Source organism: Falco peregrinus, chromosome 6, assembly GCF_023634155.1.
Source record: "Falco peregrinus isolate bFalPer1 chromosome 6, bFalPer1.pri, whole genome shotgun sequence".
NCBI classification, from domain to species: Eukaryota; Metazoa; Chordata; class Aves; order Falconiformes; family Falconidae; genus Falco; species Falco peregrinus.
This window is the reverse complement of record NC_073726.1, coordinates 55,403,721-55,430,305: the sequence shown is the minus strand read 5'-3', so window position 1 is coordinate 55,430,305 and position 26,585 is coordinate 55,403,721. Positions and strand designations below refer to the sequence as shown.

General features: G+C 45.7%; 1 protein-coding gene across 1 annotated transcript; it reads right to left on the bottom strand.

The window, feature by feature from the left end:
• LOC101920479 (retinoic acid-induced protein 3) lies at positions 1–26,523 on the bottom strand. Its single transcript, XM_027786722.2, has 4 exons — positions 7,491–26,523; positions 4,002–4,972; positions 2,983–3,035; positions 1–2,289 (listed from the first exon to the last, which is right to left on the bottom strand). Exons 2-4 carry the CDS (start codon positions 4,924–4,926, stop codon positions 2,197–2,199), a joined length of 1,071 nt encoding a protein of 356 aa, XP_027642523.1. The 5' UTR covers positions 4,927–4,972; positions 7,491–26,523; the 3' UTR covers positions 1–2,196.
• Positions 26,524–26,585: the final 62 nt, after the last annotated feature.

The following is a 26,585-nucleotide window of genomic DNA, read 5'->3' as shown; positions in this document are numbered from 1 at the left end:
GGAGGACAGGAGAGGAGGAGGGGAAGGTAAGCATCATTTCCACCTCAAATTTACTAGAAGGCGGCATTTTTCTAGTCCTGTGTCCTGCGATGCATTTCAAACCAATGCCTAGGAGGGCTCTTTCTCATGCCAAGGGATACAGAAGATCCAAATGTCCCTGCATTGCCTTTCAGTGCTGGTAGGTGGAGTGGAAAAGGCGCAGCCTCGCATATTGTAGACAGCACTGTGCCTGAGGAAGGGGGTTTACTTGCCAGGAGCATATAGATATGTGGCATGATGTACCATGTAAAAACTCATGGGAAAGGAAGCCTCTAAAAGGGGAAAGTAAAGCCTCATACCATCAGGAGATTTTAAATATTGTCATCATCGTCATCATCATCATCGTCACCATAATCATAATTATTTTGCTTTGATATTGTTTCTACTTTCAAATAAAAATATTACATGTGTTCACAACATCAGAAAGGCATATTTTTACAAGCTGAATTAAATACCTACAAGGTCCTTTTCTTTTCTTGATTATGCAAGCACCCAGCAAGACATAACTGAATAAATACAGGAATATAAACACAGCAAGCACAGACACATGCAGTGATGAAGAGAACACATCTTTCCTCCTGCATTTGCTTGCTGTGGCTTGGTTTTATATTTCTTCACTTCTTAAGCGCTTCTAATGTTGAATCAGCTTTCTTTATTCAAGAAAAGTAGCACAGAGAAGCTACTAACCCTCTTCACTTTCAAGCAGCTGATCTCTGGTCCATAGTGACAGCTTTGAAGAAGCCAGCACCTCTTTGCCATTTCCCGCCCCCCCCCAGCTGCAATCTCCCAGATGGCCCACTACAAGCCATGGAGAGCTATTGCCATCACCCCACCAGCCATTAGAGGAGTCATATTCCCGAGGAAGAACACCATTCTCTTGTAGTCAGGCTGTTTGTATTTTGATTAATTAAATATTCCACATACAAAGTACTAAATAAATATATAGCTGTGTTAGATACCAGTGTACCATACATGCCCACTTGGAGAGCCCTATTCATTTACAGATGAAATACCATGGAAAGCTATTTACCAAATAGAAAGCAGGCTACAGAATGATTCAACTCTGCAGACTCACTGCTCATTGCCAGGGTGCAGTCCACACAGCACACACGCACGCACGCACACACACACACACACACACGCATGTGCTCGTGATTGCTTACTCCTGGGAAGAAGGGTGTCTGCCCTCCATAACCTGGCTGCTTGGGAAATGTTTGTGTTAATGCCACAGACACGGTGGGGAGGAGGCAGAGCTCCAAGGTGCACAGGATTAAATCCCACCAGGGTATTGCAAACAGCTGCATGGAAGAGGTTTTGTCTGCAGGGATCCACAGCCTGGGGTGTCAAGGGTGGGGAGGGGAGGGTTTTCAGTGCTGGCCAGGCACCCTGGGGAGCTCAGCTGGGGCGTGTGGTGAGGAGTCAGAGCTAGGAGATAGAGTGCAATCAGAAAATGTGTCAAGTAAATAGCTGTAGATGTTTTTATGTCTTTAAAGTTTCTTCTCCCTCTCCACCGTGGTGTCTAGGTGATAAGGAAGGGGGTTGGAAGTCAACATGAAGAAATAAAAAACAATAGTCTGTCTCTCTCTTTGTCTCTTCTCCACTGATCTCTTGGAGGAGAGCCAGGTGGGGCTGGGAGTGGGCACAAAAATAATGGTGGATAGATAAAAGTGTCCTTGGTAGTACCTGAGATGTGTTCACAGGTGGGCAGTAGTAGGGATGTGTAGGGCTAATGCTTCCACTCCTGACTCTCCTCCTGTCAGACACAGGGTGCAGGCATCCCCCTGAGCTGATCAAAGCAAGTCCTGGCTGGGGCAGAGCTGGTCACAGACGTGGCTGATGATCTTCCTGCTGCTCCAGCCCTACAGCATTCCTGCTAAAAATAGGCCAGGCCAGGCTCTTCCCAACATGTTCCTCTGTCAGAAAAGATGAGCTCCATTCCATGGAGAAACAGTGAGCAGAGACAGGATGGCCAGAGTGGTTTCTGAAAGCTGTGTTTGAGGAGTGAGTGTGGCCTACAAGGGTGTCTGTGTGGGGAAAAGAGGACCTCTCTCCTCTTTTGTCAGTGGGAGTTGGCTCTGTCTCTTCTGCAGGACTTGTCACCGTGTGGCCTGTGCTGCTGCTGACAGGCACTTGGTCTCTTTGCTCGCTGCGGAGCTGCTACATGGGGCCTTTCCCACCAGTGTAGTCCTGGTACGGGCTTGTCCGGGCCTTGGGCCGAGGGATGGAGAAATCCTTTTGGGGTTCAACGGTCTGAAAAGAAAGCACAAAAGTCTTTACCTTTCAAAACTAGAGAGAATTAATAGGATAGGGCTTTAAAAAAAAAAAAAAAAAAAGAGAGAGAGAGAGGGAGAATCACAAAGCTGAAGGTTTCCTGACAGTGTGATCAATGGAGCTGTGGAAGAGAATCCTGGCACAGCAAACTAGTAATTGAGACATGTCACCAGAGGACATGCGGTGTCATGATGTGACCTACTAGACCTAGCTAGGCTGTGGTCTGAAGGAGGACTGGTGAACGGACATGGAAGCATGGAGACTGCTCACTTTGGATCTGCACCACAACTTCCAGTGACTGCTGGTGGGAATACATTCAGAGCATGGGACAGGGAAAGGAGCACAATCCCCTGAGGAAAGGGAAGAGGCTGCTGCAGTAACTGTGTCCAAAGAAAGGACTTCTTATGTGATGTAAAATCCAGAAGTATTGAAAACCACAACCTCAGCTTTTGCCTTGGGCCCCTTTTGCCATCCCATGTCCCTGGGCATGTCACAGTTCCCTCCCCCCAGCCACAGGCACCTCCAGGAACACGTCATGGTATTGCCCAGCTCCATGCAAAGCACCTGCCTGCTCTAGGTCCATCTGTCTTTGCCCCTTCTCCTTCCCTTCCCCTCAGCACCTGAACATTTGACTAAATGTGGTGAAAAAGGTGAAGGGGAGTGTGAACTTACCTTCATCTGAAAGTGAGAAGAGTATGGGGAGTAGCTGAGGTCTTCTGTGTCTCCTGAGTCACAAGACAAGAGGTGGGGAAAGTTAGTGAGTTAGTGTTATACGGTATTTTGGAAATACATCAAGGAAGACTCAAAGGGTCTGTGGCTACATTAGCAGCTCCTTTTAGACTGAACAAACTATGCAATATGCAGGCAGGAACGGGTTAGAATCCACAGGTGGGTAATTTGTTAAATATTTCCTTATGAAAGCAGGAATTAATGGTATTGTAAATAACAGGGCATAGGTGGCCTTGGAGTTTAGACACCTCTTGTTGCCTCACAATTGCTGTCATCACCACCAGCCAAATCCCTCCCACTTGCATGCACAAGACACACTCTGCAGTGTTCCCTGAGAGAGCACAGCCTTTCTCATCTACTCTTTTACAAACTTGGAGGTCTGATTCCAGGGAACAAATGTGATCATGGTAGCAGCTCCACATCTCCTACCCATAGATTTGGGAAGTTTCAATTGATAAAACCTTTTTTTGCCCAAGTAGGCATGCGACACATACAGAAAAGTAAGAATTCCTTGCCTCATTTTTGGATGACGGGTTCATTTTTAAATGGATAATGGGAACCAGGTCAGAACTGGAATAAATAATCTCCAAGGTATAAGCTGGAGAGCTCTGAAAAGCTGGAACATTGCTAAGAGACAAATAAAAAAACTCCTGAATTTTTACACAGACTTCCCAGACATAACAGAATCATAAGGAGTTACGTCTCAGCCCTGACATGCAGTAAGTCACTCACTCCTCCTACATATCTTTGGCTTTTGCATTGGTTCTTGCTTTATTCCTTTTTGTCTGGGGATTAATCTTAACTAGCGTTTCTGAAATGGCATCAGTCTGAAACTTTTTCCTACCTCTAAATTATCCACCATGTTCAAATCTTTTCTTGCTGCCCTCCTATCCCTTTTAGCTCATGAGTGGGGCATGTGTGCTTGGGGCCGGGGGACAGTGGAGTTGTTCACTTTATCATACCTTGCACAATTTCATCTTGTGTATAGGCACGGTTGTCCACTCCAGTTGTCTGCTTTATGAACTTGGGTTGGCAGAAATCATTTTCTGGAGGGTAGTCCCCCAGCTTCAGAGGCGCAGTAAGGAAACAAATTTCAGGGACAATATACATTATCAGGAAGATCCATCCATTGGACACCAGAGCAATGGCCACAACAGGATCATCCCAGTCATGTCTGTTTAAAACCATGTTGCCTTTTGTAAGCATAGTGATCCACACTACCCAAATGGCAATGGAGAACAGGACAGTGACAAAGATGTGTGCCCCGTGCCTCTTCCAGCTTTTGTATGGCCCACAGAACGTGAACATGGAAACCAAGAAGGTCAGAGCCATCAAGAAGAGCACGTAGATCAAAAGCATGACAAAATCTTTGTTGGTCTCCTGCAGAGACATATTCAGAAATTTGTCTTTCTGGTTTACTAGCATGGTGACTAAGTACTCAATGCTGATCACAACTTGTACCATGGCAAAGGAAACAATGAGGAGCAGCAACACATGCCAGGAGAAGGGCTTTCTTCCTCTCACTAGTTTGTTGAGGTTGCAGGCATGGGTGAGGAGGCATGAGAAGCAGAGAGCAAAGATGACTCCAAATAGGAAGAAGCGAGTGGGGCGAGTCCTGTCATTGAGTTTAATGATGAAAGCAAAAGTGAGACCAAAAATGCCAAGCGTGCCTGAGAGAAAGAAGAAATAGATGGCGATCATGTGCCGCTTGCTGTTGTCTTGGACTTTACAGGTGAGAAAGAAGAGTGAGCAGATGAGAAAAATGGTGATGAGGATGCCAGCTGTAGCCAGTGACTCCAGGACAATCCCCCAGGCCTTCTCCATGTCACAGAGCAGGTAATAGTCATGACTGATGCTGCTGCAGCCTCGGGGAGGGGGTGTTGCCATCCTCTTGCCTTCTTGAACAACCTCCCTGTGAAACGTTTCCCCAAAGCTGTAGAAGAAGAAAAGACACAGGCTGTTATATCAACCACCTAGGTGCTGCCAGCAGTGGGGAAGGAGAGGCAGGAGAGACCTCCATCTCCACCTCACTGGCCAAGCTCACCACAGTGCTAAGGACACGGGGCTGTGGGAGCAGAACCACCCCTTTGTTTGGCATCAGCTCTCAATCAAGGCTAAGCCAAGCCCCTTAGCAGGAGGCAATTCACCCTGTATGTCCTCTGCACGGTGCCTGGGGTTGTGCAATGTTCTAGGAGCATGGGGAGCAGGGAGAAGGTGAGGCACTTTTGCAGGTGTTAGCTTGGTGCCCTGCAGCATAGAGACTAAGCTGCCTTATCACTTTTGTGATACAAGAGCAGCTGTTAGTCATAATACACTTTTCACTCTTTTGACAAGTTCAAACAACCCCAGTGAGGTTTAGAGATGAGCAATGCAGAACAGGAAACTCGTTACTCCGTTTCTTTTCCCTTTTTACTTTCTGTGAAACACTCTTGGCTTTGGTTTACAGGTATGAATGAAGGGGAATTTTAACTGCCTTTTACCCCGCAGATAAATAACCTGGATGCCTCCAGCATAGCTGTTCTCACTCCAAATTAAATAGCAAATGCAGGCCACCAACCATGAGCCCTAAACTCATATTACTCCTTACTCACGGCAGTGCAGGAATATGAACTGTCTCAAAGACCTCAGTCCCCTCCCCAAGATGCCACCTGGCACTGGCTGGAAGCTTGACATGTCAGAGCTAATGCTGTTCATTGCACGAGAAGTAACCACCAAGTTACCGCTTGAGGAGTCCATGAGTCAAGGATGGATAAGGTCTCTAATGCACCCAATGCATTCCTGCTGTATTATCACATGGAGTTCAGTGCTGTCTGAGTAAGCCTGGTTTAAGCCTGTCTCACCAGGGGATAAGGCAGGCTGTTTAGGTGAGCTCTGCCCATCACTGAGGGGAATTAAGTTGCCAACTTTCTTGGGAGCCTCAAGCATGTGTAGAAACCACTGTACAAGGATGCTGGGCACTTCATGGACCGTTTATGCAGTTACTCAGTGAGTTTAGATCCCAGGGGCCAGGTACTGCTTTCTAGGTATCAAATTGCTCAGTGAGGCTCATATCTCTGAAACCTACCAAAATGGGAGTTTAAATACAGTATCAGCATGAAACATAGGAGAATCTGGCCTTAATGGTGACCCACCAAGGGATTTCTTTTCAGATATATAAAGAAAAAAGTTAACCTTGCAAAATTTAGTCTTTAGTGCTCACCATGCCATTTGCTTTTATTTTCCCCCTCCAGAACAACATACTGCAGTTATGAGGTGGATTCTAAAACCCTTCCAAGAGATTTTAGGGAGTATAGGTTGAGTCTTCTTAAATGGCAGTTGACCTAATCAAGGGATGAAGGGGGAAAATATTACTGACTCACTCTTAGCCCCACATATGCCTCAATGTGACCTGCTTACAAATAGTGGAATACTTTTCCAGCTTTTAACCTCACTGTGTAAAAGCAGATGTGCAGCTCTTCAAAAAGCTGGCTATAATAAAATGCAGATTATTCAAATATGCAGGAACTCTGGACTCTCCATGGAGAGAACGGAATTAGTGAATAACACATGCAGGAATTTTCACAAATCATTGTTCACAAGATTTAGGGGACTTACGATCTCTTGCACAAGTAGCTGAGAGTTATCTGTAAGTAATAAATAATGCTGCCTGAAACTCTGGAGAGCAAATGCTACAATTTTATCCACTGACATTTACTGTTGATCAGATTAGCTTATCTATTCACAAGTCTGGCAGATACAGAATGATGCTCGCTGTCAGGGTGGGAAGAGAGCCCAGAATGCCAATGTGAGACCCCAGGGCAGCACAGAGCACACCCATAGCTTTGGGTTCTGACTGGTGCTTACTTCAAGTGGTACTTTCCACAGTCGTCCGCCATGGCCCTTGGAACAAATAGGATGGAAGCACCTCACTGCCTTGGAGAGCTGGACCACTTGTGCCCATTTTTGCTCCCTTCTCTTTTTTTCCAGGGTAGATGTCCTACAAGGCATGAAGAGTCTCTGCCCTGTGTCCTGGGGTGAGTCTTACCCCCCAGAAGCTGAGTTTGCTCATCCAGCACCTACAGAAGTATTTGGGATTTCCAAGGGGCTCTGCAGTCTGCACAAGGGAGCCTGTACTACGGTTAACTTCACAGCTCACCCTGTATCAGCTACTGCTTTAGTGCCGAGTCTTCTCCCTCCAGCTGGAGCCTGCTTTTTCTTTGATACTTGTGCGTAAAGTACACACAGCCAGCCACAAATTTCAAACTGTTTTCAAGGAAAGCCTGCCATAGCTTCCCCAGCTCCAGCTGGCAATCCCATGTTAGACTCAAGGGTGGGAGGCATTCTCTGTTTGCCAATGGCACCCCATGCCCCTGCTCCACCCCACCCCCCAAGCCATGGTGCTGCCCACCATCCCACCCCAGCCACAGAAGGCAGGTCCGCCCTGGGTCCTGTAGGACGTTGACTTGAATTACCTCTCTGGGTCCTGCCCGGTGAAGGCAGCAGGGAGGCTCCAGCTAGAAGAGGCAAGTTCTGAGCGCGGCAGTGACGGTCACCTCCGCTCCTGCAACCCGGCCGGCCGAGCAGCAGCCCCCGTGGCCTCCTCGGGAGCTTTAACAGCTGGAGGGCTGGGGAGGTGTGGCTGAGCACGCCTATTCCAGTTCCACCGCCTCGCCTCTCCTCTCCTACGGGACACGGCTATGAAAATCCGGCCCCAGTGCCAGGAGATGAAGTAAGGCGTCCTGACGTCAGCGGGGCGCTCACCCCTGCGGCGGGCGCAGACGGGGTTGAACGCTGCTCAGCCAAGCGCCTGATAAATGCCCCCCTCTCTGCTGGCACCCGTGGGTGGGGACTGTGGCTGTGAATAGCAGGGCGTCCCCTCCCTGCTCCAAGCCTTTTGTCTCTTTGCATGCTTTCTTGCCAGATAACTGCTTGCAAGGTGGAAGACGAGGTTGTGGGATGCCAACAGACCCACAGCGCTTGGAGGGAGAGCGGCTGCGAGCTCAGCTCTAGAGGCGGTTTCCTCGGGGCTCTTGCTGCGAGCTGTGCGGGGACACGGCTGCTCCGCTCACCCCTGCCACCTGGGCTCCCACCGGCTCCTTTCCTGAAAAGGGCCGTTTGCCTTTCCTGCTGTCTTGCTCGGTCCAGCCCTGCTCTCCGAAGGCGCAGTTCTGTCTGCTCCCAAGCACTGAGTCACTTTGTCCAAATTGCTGGCCCAGTTAATGAATTAAGGCAATGACAAATACCCCCTTGCTCTACATTGTGCCTCTGGCCTGACACACCTATTGGCACAATTCCATCCAAAGCCGCGCATATCTCCAGCGTGCTCGTGACTTCATCTGTTATTTAAATATTAATCACTGGGTGTATTTTATTATTCTGATTAAGGAATTGTCATCAGGGCCTATCCACACCAAGCACTTGGTCCCTACACACAGCCCCTAAACCTGGAAGTTCCTCCCACCCCTCGGAGGTTGTGCTCCTTCCCAAAACCAGAGAAGCAGCTGTACATGCCTGTGCTGAGATCTGACTGCCCATGGTTGTCTCATCTGCATGTTCATTTTGTTGGTTTGTTTGTTTTAGGGCCCATGGCATATTTCTGGGTGCTGATCCCTTCTGAATGTCACATGTGGAGATTGCTACAAAACACATACAAGAGAGTCTTCTCTTGTGCACCCCCTAGAAGCACATGGGGGACTGAAGGGATGAGTGGCTTATCGAGTGAAAGGCACTGCTCAGGGCAGGCACTGTAGGGTGGGCCATGCTGAGCCCTAGGACAGTTCCTCACATCCTCCCTAATTTCATTTCAGTGTAAAAACCTGAGGTTTCTTAGGAAAGCACATGCCAGGTTTCTTTACATGAAATTAATCTTAACTTTAAAGTAGGTCTCAAGCTTAGTGAGCCAGCCAAGAAGGAAGCAGATGTGAAAAATGGGAGGAGGAAAGAAGGAGTGATGGAGAGGAATTCAGCACCAGCACAGTGGGACCCAACCTGTCTAGGAAGATATCCCAAGAAGCTTTCAAAGGCTATTGGTCACTGCCAGCCTATTTGCATAACAACTTCACTGCATTTACACAGACACAAAAAACCTAATGGAAAACAGTGTGTCAAATTTTATCAGGGGTAAAAAGAAAGGAAAGAAGAATAACACCATTTTCCAGAATGCCTGAAAAATCCTTGACAGTTAGTCACTAAACACACCCTGTACTTTCAAAAAGCTGATAAATGGGTCTATGTTTAAAGAAAAAAATTCCAAGTGACTTAGGAGCCCAAGTGCTGCTGAGTCCTGGTAGGTAGCCTGAGAAACGGTGCCCGTAGCCCTCAGGCTATGCCAAAGAGGGTGGAGAAGCATCACTGATCTACATGGGCGAGTACAAACAGCACAACGTTCACACCACAAAGGTGAGATGATTGTCACCTTGCTTTAGGGATGGGATGCAACTTGCAGATAGAGGCATCTAAATTTAGATGTCTGGTGATTATTACCTAAATGTGAGCTGGATGTCTCAGCTTCTAAACAGCCCAAAAGTCAGATGGACTGGCCCAGCTGATTGGATGCAGGTGCCTATTTCTATGTATTCTGAAATGCTCCCAGGTGTGGTTGGCTGGATTGTCTGCAGCCTCACCTTAGTTGCTTGCACATAAGCATATAGTGTCATTTGAGGTGTCATAGGGTATCCTGCTCAGCTTCCAGGAACTGCTCCAGGAGCACACAGGTCTCCTGTATCTCCTGTATCAGATCTGGCAGTCCTGTGCAGATGTTTTGGATACCCTTAAGCATCTCAAATCACCTTTGTAAGAGCAAATGTATTGAGTACTGAATCTCCACTGGCTATTTCAGAGCTGAGATGCAGAGCTTATATATAGGTACCCAGATGTAGATGTCCACCTGTTGTGGTTTAACCCCAACTGGCAACTAAGTACCATGCAGCCACTCGCTCACTCTCCTCACCCATCAGAGGGAGGGGGAGGAGAATCAGGAAAAAGGTAAAACTCAAGGGCTGAGATAAGAACAATTTAATAATTGAAATATAACAACAACAACAATAATTGTAATGAAAAAGGAGGGAGAAGGGAAGAGAAACAAAATACAAAGGGAAGGGAGAAAACCAAAAGGAGCAATGCACAATGCAGCTGCTCACCACCTGCTGACCGATGCCCAGCCAGTCACCGAGCAGCAATTGGCCGGCTCTGGCCAACTCACCCCGGTTTATATACCAAGCATGACGTTCTATTGAATAGCTGTTCTGGCTGTGTCGCCTCCCAATTTCTTGTGCCCCTCCAGCCCTCTCACTGGCAGGGCCTAAGAAGCTGAAAAGTCCTTGACTTAGCATAAATATTACTTTAGCAACAACTAAAAACATGAGTATGTTATCAACATTGTTCTCACACCAAATCCAAAACGCAGCACTACACCAGCTACTAAGAAGGAAATTAACGCTATCCCAGCTGAAAGCAGGACAGCCACCATATGGACTTCATTCTGGTGCATCAGCATAGACAAATAGTTCATTGAAGGTACTGTAGCTTGGTCACCTGTAACTCAGTCACCGCCACAGGGATGGTATACAGGATACAAGAGCTGTGTGAAACTACACTTTTGGATCATCAGCTCACACTGAATAACCAGGGGATCTCAAATGGTCCTAGGCACCAATCTAAGGGCAATTAAATTGACCCCTACGTGTCTACAGAGCAGACTTCATCAGACACAGTCATCCAGATTCCCACTATAGTTGGTAGAAAGAAAGAGGCACTTCCAGGGGATTTTCAGTTGACCTGCTTCACAACAAACCAAATCACACCTAAGTATTTGTTTCTGTCCAACAGAGGTGAAGAGAGACAAAATAATGAATTCAAATACAGATCTTTACACTTGTCAGCTGAATTGCATAGCATGTCTCCAAAATAATTTCAACACAATCCAGTAGCAAAATGCTGGTGACATTGGAAGTTCCTTTGGGTGGGAGGCTGTTGGTAGCAAAACAGCTTGCTTTGGCCATACTGCAGCCCTAGAGAAGCAAGCTGGCTGCTGGTGAATGGGAAGGAGCAGTTGCTACAGCTGACAAGAAGAGGCAGGGATGGCAGCAGGGACTGACCCCTTTGGGCAGCAGCCACCTACACCTCCCCTTCCAGTCCTCCAGCAGCAGGACAAGGTGGAAAAGAAGGGCTGGGCTCTCCCTCTGTGTTGGCTCCACTCCTTTTCCCTTCTCGCTGCTGGCATTGCCTGGCCATGCTCCCTCCTGCAGGGTGCCAATGACCGGTACTGTGCATGATGCCCTGGGCCAGCCCTGCTCCACTGGCTTCAGTGTCACAGGGCTGAGCCACCAGCAAAGGGCGGGGTGCTGCAGCCCCTCTCAGCTCAGCCAGGTCTGGGGGAGACAGCATGTCTGGGAGGTTCAGTGGCTGAGTTAGTATCTTTTATTAAGCTGAGTAATAAAGCAAGTAGATGCCTGGGGAGACGTAGTGCTTGGCGCTCTGGAATGTGTCTAAATAACATGTTTATTTTTGGTCACTGATATTGGCTGTGTTGTGAGTATACTTGTGTCATTCCTTCTGCTTAGCTACCTGTGCAGTACATTGACAACACAAGAACAGCCTTGTTCTCTGAAAAAATCCCCCCTGCCAGCACTTATCACAGTCATACTGAACTAACATTATAGCAGCCTCCACCCTGTCCTGCCCCATCCATTTCCTTTGTCTTTAAATCAGTTCAGGTACAAACATTATGACAACCTTGGAAACAGCCTGGCACAAAAGTGACAGGTGTTCAGTCCAGGCAGCCAGCTCTGAGCAGCTCTGCCTTAGACAGGAGCAAAGACAAGGACAAGGGTTGTCATTTCTGGAAAGGTTACATGTGGCACCTCCATATAACACTGGGCTTTCTCCTTGGGGTCCTGTCTCTGAATCCCTTGTGCTCTGTCTCTGAAAGCATGTATACAACCAAGGAATACCAAAACTCCTGCCTAAGAGTTGAATCCTTTTCCTTTGGAAATTAAAAGTGCGGCACCAAAACCTAAATGTTATCTAAAAAAATTGCAAAAGTAACTCATATTGGTGTCCTTCAGAGCTGTTACTTGTCTCTGCAGCCATCAGCTCTTCCAAACAGCATGCTCTGCTTCCTGCCATTTTCAGTCTCAGGAACAAAATAAACATTTTGAGTACGCAACAGTGATGTGGTTTGATGTTGTAATTGCTGTCTCCACTCAAAGAAGCTCAAAGGACTTTCTTTAAAAGAATAGGTTTTGGCCAACCCCTCTCTCTTCCTGGCTTCTAAATGCCCAGATTCCTGTTACAGGGGGTTCATTTACTGGGAGGTGTGTGTGTGTGTAAGATTTGGGCAAGAAAACAGCAAAGAGACTTGTTAAAATATTGAAATCAGTGCTCTTGAGTATGTCCTATAAACAAAAACTTTCAAACTTGTGAATTATCTGCCAGAGCATCCCTAATTGGTGAGAAGACTGCTTTTGGAAATGCAATGGAAACTGACTACCTGGTCCTGCACTAGGAACTTAATGCTCTGTGGTGCTGCACATGGGATCACTTCTGTATGCAATCCCAGGAATGGCCAGCCTCGTACCTGGACACCCAGGGGTACAGGGTGGCTCCTGGAGCACCCACTGAAACTGTGCTGAGTTCATGCCTTAGATTTGTTCCTATCTCACAAGGGCAGGTGTTACGCTGTTTTTCATATGTCGCAAGTGTGGAAGCTAGAGCAAGAACAGGCAGAAATAAGTGGTAAGCAGCTAAGACCACCTGTGGCTGTGATCACTTTGGCTAGGAAGAGCCTTTTCATACAATAAAACTGGTGCTCTTGAAAGCTGTGAACAAGTTAAAAAAAAATTAGATTTATCACCTCCTTTACGACTTTCAACAGTATGCTGATAAAAGTTTTACTCATGACAACTGAGCCATTCCTCTAGATGTAGTTTCCTGGAGGTATCTTGTGCCCATCTGCTTACCAGAGGAGCTCAGAAGGGTCCAGTCCTCCTTTATGGCATTAACCTCATCTGCTTTTGTGCTGATGTGCTCCCAAAGCAGCAAGTTGCACCGATATGGGTGAGTGGGTACTGTATACAGAGACACATTTGGGAAGAAGCACCTAACTCTCAGGAAACAAGGGATCTGATAACAACAAACAGGGATGTTACCTGATATCCCCAAAAAGGAGGATATGCCAAGGGAGATCCAGAAGAACCCGCATTTTCTCTTTCCCAGACAAAGATGATCTCAAGGCTGGGGAAATGATTTCGGGGAGAGGGATGTCTGGTGCATCTTTAGCTGGCGAAGCCTGACAGAGAGACACTCAGCAAAGCACTCCAGGAGGAGTCAGCCTTTGCTTTCCTTGTGTGCCAGTCCTCATTTTGGTACCCTTGCCTGGCCTCTAATGGTGTTCCCTTCAGTATTCCTCGCCCACTGTGCCTAGAGTAGTTTTCCCTTTTCCCTACTTTTCCACTCCACACACATGTGTGGCTGTTGGCAATAGACAGCCATCCTGCCCTGGAGTCTGAGACTGATTTCTCCGTCCAGCAGTGCCTTGGGTAAGACGCTCTGCTGAGGACTGCTTCCATGCAAGAAGCATTCCTGGGAATCAGGCTGCACACAAAAACTCCCTTCTCAATGATACAGAAAATTCTGCTTTACTGCTCCTGGATCAAACATCACTGCAATGATACAAAGCAGAGCTGAGATCCAACATAAATCACTCCTCCTTTTCAGACTTCATCAGACAAAAAAGTGTTGATAGATTTTTAATCAATGAGCTTCATGCTGGTACAGATCTGTGCCCTGACACAGCTGGCATAAAGATGGCATAAACTCAGTATTGTCTGCCCTAGCTAAATTATGAAAAATACAATTGTATTTACATGTTTAATCTTAATCAGGCACATTCTATTAAGTGATATGGCTGTGTACAAATCTGCTACTGATTGCAGAACCATGGCCTGGGATTAGCCAGCAGTTTTGGTTGTTGGGTGTTATCCAACCAAGATTAATCATTAATCAATGCTGTGATTTTTCTTGAAGGAAATGGGCAGTGGGTGGGGGAGAGAACTGTAAGGAACAATTGTGAGGTAAGGTCAAGTAATTGAATTCACAGCCTATTGCCCCTTAGTATTTTCTTACAGTTTAGAACAGGTCCCCAGAGCAGGCAGTTCTGATCTCCAGGTGCCATAAATCCCAGTGTCACCTCTTGGAGCTGGAGAGCTGCTGAGGAGCTACATAGGTCCCTGGAAATCCCAGTCAGGCTTTGGCAAAATGTAATCAAGGAGCTTGATACCACAGGCAGCCTTGGTGCTAGCCCTTATGAAGAATGTCTTACTGCAGCCCTGGGAGAAGTAGCTTCTCTTCTGCGCTGTTTCATCTTCGGAGGTATCAGGTGCTTGGTGGCAAAGCTCAGACAGATGGAGGTGAGTGCTTCTAGCACTGCTCTGCTCCACAGACACAGCCATTTCCCTGCAGTCATGGGCTTTACAGTCTGTGGGTCCCTGTGATTTGAGGAGAGATAGTCTGTGTTCCTCTGGGCTTGAGCTGGAGACTGCTGGAAGTGCCACGCCAGTGCTGACCTGGCAGAAAGGTTGCTGGCGTAATGGTTGTCAGATTATACATGTAAACAGTTTATACAGCCAGTGCCTCAGTTCTGCTTGCTAGCTCACCCTAAGTAAAGTTTGTTACTTGACCGCGATTATATGACCATAAAACTTCTCAGATGCCTTTCAGGGCAGCTCAAGCACTTGAATGCCAGCAACCACAAGGAGAGCCCTAGCTCAGCTCATGCTTCAGTCCTTCCTCAATTCAGTGTGTATGTACCAAAAAGGCCAATGCAGCCCTGCAAACACTCAGAGAGATGGGATAGGAGAAAAAGCATATGTACGTTTCATCAAGACTGGGCTAAGGCAATGCTTTCAGCATGCACAAAATGCCTTTTCACTCTGATCCTGAAGGCTCCCCTCCCTTTGGCAACCCAGGAGCCAGGAGAATTGCTCTGCTTGGAAGCACTTCTGGCACAAGCAGATGGCAAGCCCTGGGAGCCTGCAGGTCTGACACTCCTCAGGCATGCACAGACAGCATGGGTTCTACTATTACAGGGGGAGTGCAGGTGGTAGCCTAGGACCCTCATGCTGCGTGGAGGTTATGGAGCTGGCCAGGCAACACAGCTTTGTAACCTCCATTTAAAAGGCCAGCACATTGCTGGGCACCTTCCTTTCACTTGGCACAAGATCATGCACGCAGGCCTCCTTCCACTGCTTCTTCCATCATGTACATTGAGGTGGGCGGGTTGCTCTCCTAACTTCCAGAACAACACAGGCACATAAGCATCCCCAGATACTGCCTCACTAGAGGCCCAGGACTGCAGTTTAGTTCTTTGCTCCTTCTACCAAAATTCTTTCTTGAATTATTCTCCCAGTGCAATGTTTGCCAGGAGTGATGAATTGTTGCAACAACATGGAGGTCTTTCAAGTTTCCTCCTGTCCTACCTGCTAATCACAACTGATCCTTTATGAGATCTCCAACTTCCTAGTATGACCAATGACATTAAGTTCCCTAAAGGACATAGCAACATTAATTTGGTGCATGCCTGCTATATCTGGTAGTTAAGCATCATCAAAATCTATGACAGTGATACACAATCAAATAGCTGTACTTAGGGAAAATGAGGGGGAAACAGTGCTCTATTTATCTGCTTAACTGAAGAGAAATTTAATTGGGTGTGTTTAAGAGGCCTGATCACATTCCTGCTTGAGCTGCTTTCTTCTGTAAAATGATGCCTCCTTTTGCAGTTTCTGCCTAACCTCAGTGGGCACATAACCACACACAAACACGCATACTTGTGTGCAAGCATGCACACATAACAGCCTGGCTGCATCCAGCCTCACACTGCCGGCCATGCTTTTGCCTCTGTTGTTGCAATATCTATTAAAAGTAGATAAAAATGCAGGACTTGCAAGGTACAAGGATGCTGTTGGCAGAAGTGGTAGCCAGACAGGCAGGGGGGTGGGGGGCAAGCAATCACAAGCCAGGAGAACCACTTAAAACGGTTTTCCACAGAAAATTCACCACAGGATGTTTAGCCCATCCTGCACTGTGACAGAACCTCTCTGCTTGTTTTGTGAGTCCAGATCTGAAAGATCTGCACTCTTTACATGCTGTTTCAGTGGATGTACCTTGTAAAGATGGAGCACTTGATGCCATAGATTTGAATCCTAGCCAGAGAGATTAATAAGTACTTGATAACTGAAGCTAAGGCCTTAATGTAATCCATTTCATTATTCTCCTTTTAATTCTATCACAATAAGGAGTGGAAATCTCAAAGGGAGAGTTGACTGGAAAATGCAGTCTGAGCATAAAATTCCTACTCTTACTGTTTTAAGTCTTCTGATAAATGCAAAGAAAAAATGACTCTTCAAATATGCGGTCTTAGGCAGGCACACATATACAGATGAACACACACACTCTTCCTCATTCCTTTAAACAAAACTCCATCATTCCATCAAAAGTTCAAATGGAAATTTCCACTGACGATTCGGACCAGTTGGCAGGACTCAAAGTATCTCCTGCTGGGATAGTTTCTCTGTCTCACCTCATGCTTTCATTTAACTCCTCTCCTGGTTTCAGATAAGCCTGCGGGGACATCTGCTATCTTACTTGATGGTCACTAAACATAATGTAAACATGCCATGTTTGCATGGATCTAAAGAAGCAGCAATTCTGGGCTGGAAAAGAGTGTTATACTGTTGAATATGAAATAGGAACTTCTGTACTCCAGGAACTTCCAGCCTGGATGCTGTGCCTGGGGCTGGGAGAAGGCAAGGTCTGAACTATACAGAAAATACAGCTGTCTGCCATGTCTCTGGCCTTGATTATTTTTCTTCCAACCTTCTTGACAACCTAGGATCTCCTCTAAGCTAGAGGGAAGAATGTCAGTGCACAGCCATTATTAGTATCCAAATAGAGAAGACATTTACTGCAAGCCAGGAGTTTTTTATGTGCTTCAATTTGGACCAGTAGCCTCAACCCAAGGAGCCCCTTTCTGGCCCTCCTGTGCTCCTCTCCTACCACTTAGCTGTCCCCTAAATGGGAAGGACCAGCAAGCTCTCCCATGGGAGCCCCTAGGGTCCCTGCTGCTCTCTAGACCCAGCAGCCTTGGCTGTTTTGCTTCAGAAACAAAAGTGAAACCCCCTAAGTGACAGCCATATGCCAGGGAAAGGTTTAGCTCCCAATTAACTTCTTCAGAAATGCAAACACAGTTTCAGCTAACGGTATGAGCAATCTAGGACGGTGTCAGAGATGAGGGACAGCTCTTGGTATGTGCATGATACAGCAAAGGGAAGCTTCAGCAGGTTCTCTTCCAGTGCTGTTGCATTGCCCAATAATCCCTTCCTTGTTCATTATTAACAAACTGCTATAACTGACATTCGTTCGCAGTAATGAAATACCAACTGGCACATGAGCAGCTCTCCTGAAAAAGCTGTAAAGTGCTTTTTGCAGGAATCCCTGGCTGCAGACAGGAACCTCACCCCGGGGTAAAACCTAGTAGTTGTTGGGCAGCAGAAAGTGCTGCTACATTTCAGCAAGCACATGGTACTCCATTCCCCAGATTTGCAGGGACATTAATTTAATCATGCAGAAAAAAATCATTGTCTGTGTGTTTAGATTTTAAAAGGCAAAAGGAATCACTACTAATGTGGGCCCTGACCTTCTGCTTGGCACACAACACATCCCATCATGTGTGGGATAAACTCAGGTATACTCTTGGGGGGGGAAAAAAAATAAAAGCCTATGCAGCATGTCAGTGAAGGGATCTCACATATCCTATGGATTTGAGCAATATTATTGCTGACTCCAAGGGCTTTATCAAGTTACAGGATTGTGATGTACATAGGGGTGAAGTTACCATGAAATCCTGTGTTACCTGGGGTTAGAGTTTGCTCAGCCAGAACTGAAGCCACACAGTAGATCTGAAGCTGTGTTGAACTGGAGCTGAACTAAATCAACTTCACTTCTTACCCAACAACCCAAATAAGAACTAAATCTAACCTACAATGATTCACCTGTCTGATCAGCAGTGCGGTTTTACTAGAGGTAAAGAAAAACAGCAATCCCCATTTATGATTCTGTCAAACAAAACACACATTCTGGATGTATTATGTGACAGTCTTTAGTAAACACAGCATCTGTTGCAGTCCTGTCCCAATTTAAAAAAAAAATCTGCTATTACATAACAGTTGATAATCCCCAATCTCCAGAGTGGTTTATCTAGATGTACACATGGTTAAAACCTCTGTTAGCCAATTGAAATCTGACTTTCCTAACTACTCATTTATAATCATCAAGCAGAGAAATGACACTGTTGAGTCTGTTGCTGGTTAGCCTGTATACCAGCCTTCCAGGACAGCACAAAATTATGATAGATTTGCCCTAAACCTAACCATCCTTCTCTTTACTCATCAAAAGGATTTAAGGTAAGTAACGAGTTGAAAGAAGTTGTTGAGTATAAACGCACCATCTCTTTCTAACACGCAGTACTACAGTATTAAACAACGAGAGACTTGCCCAGAGAGCCCAGCAGGATCTCCATTGTTTTCTATCATTTATCTCATTGATTTGTATCTTCTAGAGCATTTGTGAACACAGATGCCCATCAATTCCTGTATGGCTGAGGTGGTATATTCCTGCAGGTGTGCAATGGAGGAATCTCCATCTGCACAGAGACTGTAGTACTTCCTCTGGCAAGAAGCTTCAAAACATAGAGGTGTCTCCTAAAACACCATAAAGATGGGAAGAGCCATGCAGGAACTGCTGAGGCAGCTCACATCTCCCACACATCCTGGAAAACACAAGAAAGGCAGAGCTGGAAGCAAATGGCTTGGGCAGGCACCTGTCCATTGGCTGCTAAAGGCCCTGCAGGACTATATTGCAGTGCAGCATGAACAGCAAAGCTAAGAACCAGCCCTGGGGCTGTTTAGGGACCTGACTGCAGGCTGCTTGGTGCAGAAAGGCTGGGGAAAAGTGAGGAGGGCAGAGTGCAGAAGGTGCTTAGAAAGGGGGATACATGCATGAGACCTTGGTGAAGGAAGTCAGACATATAGGAATGGCTAAAGGTGGGGAAAGGAGATGGGGGATGTGTCCCCAAAAAAGCTTCCAAATAATGAAAGCTTAATAATGCAACACATTGAGGCACGCTGAGCATGAGAAAACCTTGCTCAGCGAGTATCTCGGCAGAACTTGGCAGGCCTGTGCCAGCTTCAGGAGTGATGCATAGGGTTGCCAGCTAATTATGTGAGAGGAGGCCTTGGCTGATGCTTCCAAAGGAGTAAATCAGTCCATGCAGAGAGGGAGGCTGCATGCAGGCACTCCTGGGCAGAGGGGCTCCCCTACCCCAGGCTATACAGAGATATTCCCTCTCCCTCAGACACAGGAAAGGTGGCTCCCCAGCTGCAGGTGCCACTGCCCCAGGATCTCCATCACTGAATGCTTCCAAAAGTTAGTGGAGTCCCTTGGCCACCTTTATCTGATCAAATGATGGGAGTGGACTGGGTAATGATGCAATCCTGCAGACAATGCAGGAGAGCAAAAAAGTGCAAACTCTGCCTGTCTGGGCAGTGAGATTCTGCTGACATGCTGAGCAGGCAGGCCAACCTGCTCTGGTATACCAGTACAGCCTCGTTTGTCAGGTAGTCCAGGTTTCTGCCACAGGGCTCAGTCCACTGCCCACTTCAGCCATAGAGGAAAAAGTCTTCCAGCTGAAGCAGGACCTGGGGCAGTGCACAAGGTCACAAGAAGTTTCCTTCAATCCAGAATTCATTTTAAGGCTCAGCATGGCTTCTGGTGCAGAGCTACCTTACTTTAGCAAAGCAGGCAGAAATTTACGTATTTGTCCTGACACTGCAAAAGCCAAGGAGATGAGTGTCCAGACCACAGAAGCCACTTCAAGGCAAGGTCATCCAGCCATGGTTGGCTTCAGATCTCTACTTGTCAAAGGTCTTTCCCTACCAAGAGAGATAGCGCCATGCAACTCACCATCCAGCTATAGAGAGGGACTTCTCTCCCCATCAGTCCTCCTCATTATCCCTGTATCTTCACATTCCAATAACTACTGCAGAGTCCTTTCCACAGACTCCAGCATATTTTTGGATAACCCAGAAGCTCTTTGAGGCAGAAAATCATCTCCTCTCGTGCATTTTCCCTGCTACCCATGTAAATTGTTAATAGGCGGTCCTGTAGATCTCAGGTGATCAGAGAAGCAAAGGGTTGACATGGCTAACAAAACTGAACACTTCCACCAGAAGCCTACCCTGGCCCAAGCAAGAGAGGCTAAAGAACACAGCAAAGGAAGAGAGCTCTCAAAGTGTGTCCTGTTTATCCATGTGTCCTGCTTGACACAGGACAGAAACACTGTTGATTCAGGGGTTCTGCCTTCCCTTCCAAGAAAGAACAGAGCAATTAGCTTTCCAAAGGGCTTGTTGCATTTAAAAAGGGAAAAAGAGAAAAGAAAGTCTTATTTGCTGTGTAAGATACAGAGATAAAGGCACTCACCAAAGATTTTTTTGATAATATGCCCTCCAGAAAGCTGCCTTCCCATTGCACAACAGGTTTATCCACAACAGAAGGCTAACAGGGCCCTGCACTAGCCACATCTTCCTTTACATCTGCTGCTTCTACTGAATTCAAGACATCCACAACTGTCCGCTACATGATTTTCAAAAGAACACATGCTCAATCAGTACATGCAAATAAAAGACAACCAGTGACTGCAATTCCAGCAATTCTCCTTCCATCAGCTTAACACAACTCCAATGGAGACCGCGATTCCTCACTAATCACAAAGAGCTGTTAATCAGCAAGACCAGGTGGCAGCATCTGACCTGTGAAAGCATCACTGGCATTTTCAAAGAGGGGAGGTTGCCTGGCATTCAGAGGATGGATCTTCAAAAAGTCCTCTGAGCTAGACAGAGGCAGTATCATTGGAGTAAAGAAATCTTATCTGAATGGGAACCTTGGAACAACCAAAAGGGTCACAAAACACTAGAATGCTTTACAAAGGGCTTTTTAACAATCTTGGCTGAGATACGCAAGCCTGGATGCAGCCAGCCACCTGAACACAGGCAGAAGGCTATCTCAAAATTGGATCTTAGAACAGACTATCGAATCTATTTCCAACATTTCTTCTATAGATCTTTTATAACCATTCCTCACTATGTTACTTATTTTAAAAAGCACAGCCAACACTTTTTGCATTTTTAAAAGTTTGCATTTTTATCTAAACTTCTCTTGAAAACTGGAACGGCGACTCCAAGATTCCTAGTCTGTACTAAAGTAATTATCACCAATGGGTAGAGAGAGCCTAAACCAAGATACTCACACATGACTCAAGCGTATTCAATGAAAAATAGTTCATAGTTCTGCAAAATCTCTAAGAGGCATCTCAAGACCTGCAACTGCAGGAATGGAAAGCTTATTCTGCCTACGCTCCGTCAAAGGAATTTATTAGGCTGTCTGCTTCATATTGTTGATTGTGTTTGGAGAAGACCAGTCCTTAACAACCAAAGAGAGCCTCTGGCATGCACCAAGATAAAGGTTTAACGCACCTGTAAGCATGCACATGAGCAGCAGTAATAGGAAATCCCTCACTAGTGGCAAATTTATTATTCTGAATACACATTGAGGGAGAAGTATTGCTTCCCTGCTGATGATACATCAAGCACAGAATCCGGCAATGAGAAATCAGGCTGAGTATCTCCTGTTATAAATTCCCTTCAACTGAGCTACAATAAAGACAGTGAAAGACCAAGTATATCCAATTACATGCTTGACTGGGATACCTTAATCTCTGTTGCTTTAAATAAAATTGAATGAGCCTCCACACATTCTCTGCCCAGCTTTCTCCACAGATCCTGTGCCCCCTCACATTGCTACTGCAGGAAAGAAGGTACTTTTGTGGCTCCAACTCTGATTGTGCAAAAAAATCCTTTTTCCTACCTCAAAGCCAAGAAATTTTGTGGTTTAACCCTGTTCATGGGATGGAGCAGACATACACTAAAAACCACACAAAGGAATAATTTTCTTTTGGAAAGCCAGCACAACCAAAGAAATTCCACCTTATCATGCAACCCTCCCTCTACCTCACACACAGATGACTTGCAGAGCAAGTTTTGCTATTTGCCTCTCTTTACACAGAGACCTGTTTGTGAGTGAAAACCTTGAGAAGGATTAAAGGGGACTTAAATCAGTCCAAATGGGAAATATGCCAAAAAATCCTGTCTTCTTTGACAGTATCAAATAGGGAGGAAGGAAGTGATGGACAGAAGCAATAGTCTCAGAGAGGCCTGTCCAGCAGGGTTCTTTTTCTGCCTTTGCTAGTACTGGAATGGAAGAAAAAAAATTTCCCCTTTTTGCATAGAAAGCTCACACTGCATTTCCCTTTCCTCACGAACCTCTAGCAACCACCAAATCCAAGTGAAGACAGAAACTTTGTAGTCCTATACCTAGACGTCATTTTAGGGAGAGGCAACAGAGCAGCATGTACATCTCTGCAACAATGAGGATCCTCCACCAGAGAAGGCAAAGATTGAGTCCTCTTCCCTTAGGCAGTCAAAATTCCCGTGTTAACCTCTAACAGACAGCTTCAGGCTTCTAGATGCTTCCCTGAAAAAGTGCTGAATAAGCTCCACCCCTCCCTGAGGACTTTCAGTGTCAACAGTTGAAGACTGCAGTGCCACTGTCTCCTATTGGACAATTAAGCATGACCTTGGCACAGCCCAACACACATCCTACCATGAAACACAACATATACTTGATTATCATGTTCAGGAAGGCATGTACCTGTGACCTGGGGGGCTTTGGACTCAAAGAAAGCCTTATCGTCATCATCAGGAGTTCCCATAACTGAAGGGTCCTCAGGAAGAGATACAGCATTGGAGGCATGGCTGTATTCATCCCTAGGCCAGAGAACAAGCGACCATTCCCATTTCTTAGGTGGCACAGGAATAAAACAGCCTGAGCTCTCCCTTTTAGATATTGTTATGCAGAAGGAGCTTTCATAGTCCAACCAGAGGAAAAAAATCCATCTGAAAACTAAAGCATCTTTTACCATTTGCTTCTTTTGGGTTTTTTTGGGTGTGGTTTGTTGGTTGTTTTTTTTTTAAGCTCAGGAGTTAACCCCAAAGCTTAGGATTCTGTCAGAAACTCATGTTCTGATTCTCCATGTTTACATAGTCATAGTTTTTGTCCCCCCAAAATCTACTGTTTAAGTGCATAAGCAAGAACAGTAAGAATTCGGAATGACTACATGAACTACCTCTGTCATCAAAGCTGGATTTTTACAGCATTTGCTCTGCAACATTTACAAGAATTAATTGCTTACTTGAACGTTTACAGAAGCTCCTCACATACCATTGCAGGCAAACCACAACTTCACATTTATGCAACATCAAAATGCTTGGTACGTGCCTGTGCCTTTCACAGGTCATGCAATCAATTCCATTCCTTCTTAAGCACTTCCAAGGGCTTTTCAGTATGTTGACTGTTTTCCTTCTTCAGTGCTCAGCTAAACTGGGAAGGTTTACCAACTTCAGTCCTGCTTTGTAAACTAAAGCCCTCCAGAGTCCCAGAAGCTTCTCACTCTTAAGAGTTCCCTCCTAAACTGTGACTCTCCTCAGCACAAGTTAATGGTGTTGCTAGAAAGTCATCACGCTTAGCTCTTCCTCTTGGCCAACTCTGCTTTTCTTGGAGTAGGGGGGAAGGTGGGCTGCCAGGTCCTTGAACAGGCTGTGTTCCTCCTCATTATTATTTTAAGTAGATTTAGACTCAGGCTGCCACCACAGAAAAAGCACCCTGGATTCCCCACCTTGGTTCCCAGCTATGCTTTCCTGCCCACAGCTTCCCTTGCAGGTCCCTGGGCAGCAGGAGCATAGCACTGGGGAACTGAGATGGCCCAAACAATTTCAAACAAGGTCAATTCAGTGCAGCTTCTGCTCTGAACCACTGTGTGATTGCAGGGATTGCTACTTTTTGCAGCTATCCTAGAGCATTTATCTTGCAGCCAGTTACCCACGCAGACGTCAATGTCTAAATTAACTCCTCCCCTCCAAAAGATTGTCCTGCTTCTGCCAGCTCTCAAACATGTAAATGAAAGACACTATAACCCCATTCTTTACTGTCCAAGGTAGTCACATATGCAGTATTAAAAATCTAAACTACAAAACACTGTTTAAAATACATATTACAAGTATATAAACAATCACCTTTGCATTATGGACTTGGGAAGTATAACTGTTTCAAACTACAAACATCCCTACCAAACATCTTTTGAGAACACAGCTTTTGCTGAAACTTGAGTTTCAACCACAAAAAAATGACAGGTTGTGTTAGTGTGACATATGATAGGACTAGGCTAAGGTTAATCCTTCACTTCAGCTCCCTGCTGTGCGAAGACTCAAGAGGTGTGCAGAGAGGCGTACTTCAGAACTGCCCCTCAAGAGTCCTCACTGAACAAACACACTGGCATCAGTTATTGTACAAAAGTATGCAGCCACACACATACCAGTGCTGGTATCTTCTGAACTGTCTTTTATACAGAGACAGACAGGTCTCACTCCATTCTTTTCTCCTCATGTTTCATTAGATCAGCTACACATTTTGCTTTAGCCTGGCTCCAAATTCTGTTTTGACCAAATACATCTTTAGACTCTCCCTATTTCACTTCAGTTATACAAACACCCAGACCTAGCCCTCATGGTGTAGTTGCAGTAATAAACTATTTCCTGCTCCTCCAACCTGTTGAGATATTTTTAGCTGAAGTTGAATGCACATACCTGTGGCAGGTGAGGCACCGGTGAGAACGTGGGTGTGATGAGACCTTTGCTTTTCTAGTGCAAAGTGTTTCTACAGCTTGTCATTCCAAACTAAGGGAGGCGGCCAACTGCCTAGGAGTCACTCCTCTCAAAAAGGCTCTGCATCCTTTTACAATGAGCAGCTCTACTTCTCTCCTTGTTACTCTTGTAACTGCAGAGAAGGGATAGAGAAATTGATCCCATCAGGAAGATAGATTCCCCCTTGACTATTGCAGCCTTCCACACAGGAAAGGACAGAGAGATGCTAGAGACCCTGCCAATCTATTAAAGCAAGCCTCCTACTACTTCTGAAAGGAATGACCCTGGCCTACCTCCTCCAGCAGTAAAATTGCCCTCCACATCACTTTACAAGACTGGTTCAGGACCGACTCTGCATGCCATCCATTACATAGCGAGAATAACACTAAGAGGTTTTCCAGAGACCCAGGCTCCTCAAAAGGATTTAATTTTAAATTGCTGATAGTGGGACCAACCCTGTACTGCTTGTGAAAGGTAAGAAATTTTGTTCAAGCATCCAGCAGGACAGAGAACCAGTCAGGAGAGTTCCCTTGCTCCATGGGGAAGGAGCATTTGCATCTCCACCCACATACTCAACTCTTTACTCCTCTCTCTGGTGCATTATAAGGCTGTTTTATCTCTACCTGTGAGGATCCCTACCAAAGGGCCCTGTAGAATTAACAGGGCTTCCACCCCTGCCTCTCTGCACTAGGACTCGTAGAAAATGCACTCTCTACCTGCTTTCCAAGAATGCTCTTAGCAGAAAACATACCCAAGATCTGTATCCTTACTTATCTGCCAGTGATCTTAAGACTGCTTCAGAGCTATCAAACTTGAAGGTGACCATTCTGGAGATGCGAGTAAACTGTTACCAAAAAAAAAGGCCAAAGAACACTGGCACTCTTCTCACACAAGGTAGTATGTTTGTTCCTCATGAAGACAACAAAGCTGTTCCTATTAAGTTTTAACAATGCTGTGTTTTTTTTGTAATTTTACAAAATATGCTGCCCCAGACAAAAGTACAAAAGCATTCTTACTAGCATATACGTGTATATTAGATGTTGATACTATGAAGTAGCCATTGTGCTCATCTTGACTACTGCAGTAGTTTCAGCTTTCCATTTAGATCTAAAAAAGAATCTTTTTAACATTTTTCACATAGTAGAAAAATCCAGTTTATGAGCAGTTCTAACAGGCACTAAATTTTCATGTTGAGCGGTCACAAAAGAGCATCTCACACTGCCCACCAGCAAAAATGTCTAGTGTGAAATTTTTTGTCAATGGGAACTAGCACTAATCTTCTGGTTTGATATGAAGTAGTACATTTATCCCACTCTTGCAAGAGTCTACCTATACGGCACTGAACTCTGCCCAAGACAGAGAAATAAACAGGAAAACTGTGTCAAAGAGCCTCTACCATACCCGGGTTTCTTCACCACCCAGCTCATGAGCTGCTTTCCTATGTCAATACCACCCTCTTGTGTTGATTTGCAAGTACTACAAGAATCAGCCACAAAAAAAACCCCAAACAAAAAAAAAACACACACCAAAAAAACCAAAAAAACCCCAGATTTTTCCTTGATCTTGCCAATCATTACAGATATTGGATCTAATTCCAGGCAGTGAATAGCCTAACCCTGTCAAAACAGGTTTTGTCTGTGCTGGGCCACTCTTCAGGTGACACATCTAAAGTACTGATATTACATTTGAATTGCTAAG

Excerpts from the sequence above, each read along its gene's own strand:
- LOC101920479 (XM_027786722.2), bottom strand. The coding sequence starts at position 4,926 with ATGGCAACACCCCCTCCCCGAGGCTGCAGCAGCATCAGTCATGACTAT. Across the intron at positions 3,036-4,001 it reads ACAAGATGAAATTGTGCAAG|GAGACACAGAAGACCTCAGC; the intron begins GTATGATAAAGT and ends CTTGTGACTCAG. Across the intron at positions 2,290-2,982 it reads CTTCTCACTTTCAGATGAAG|ACCGTTGAACCCCAAAAGGA; the intron begins GTAAGTTCACAC and ends CTTTCTTTTCAG.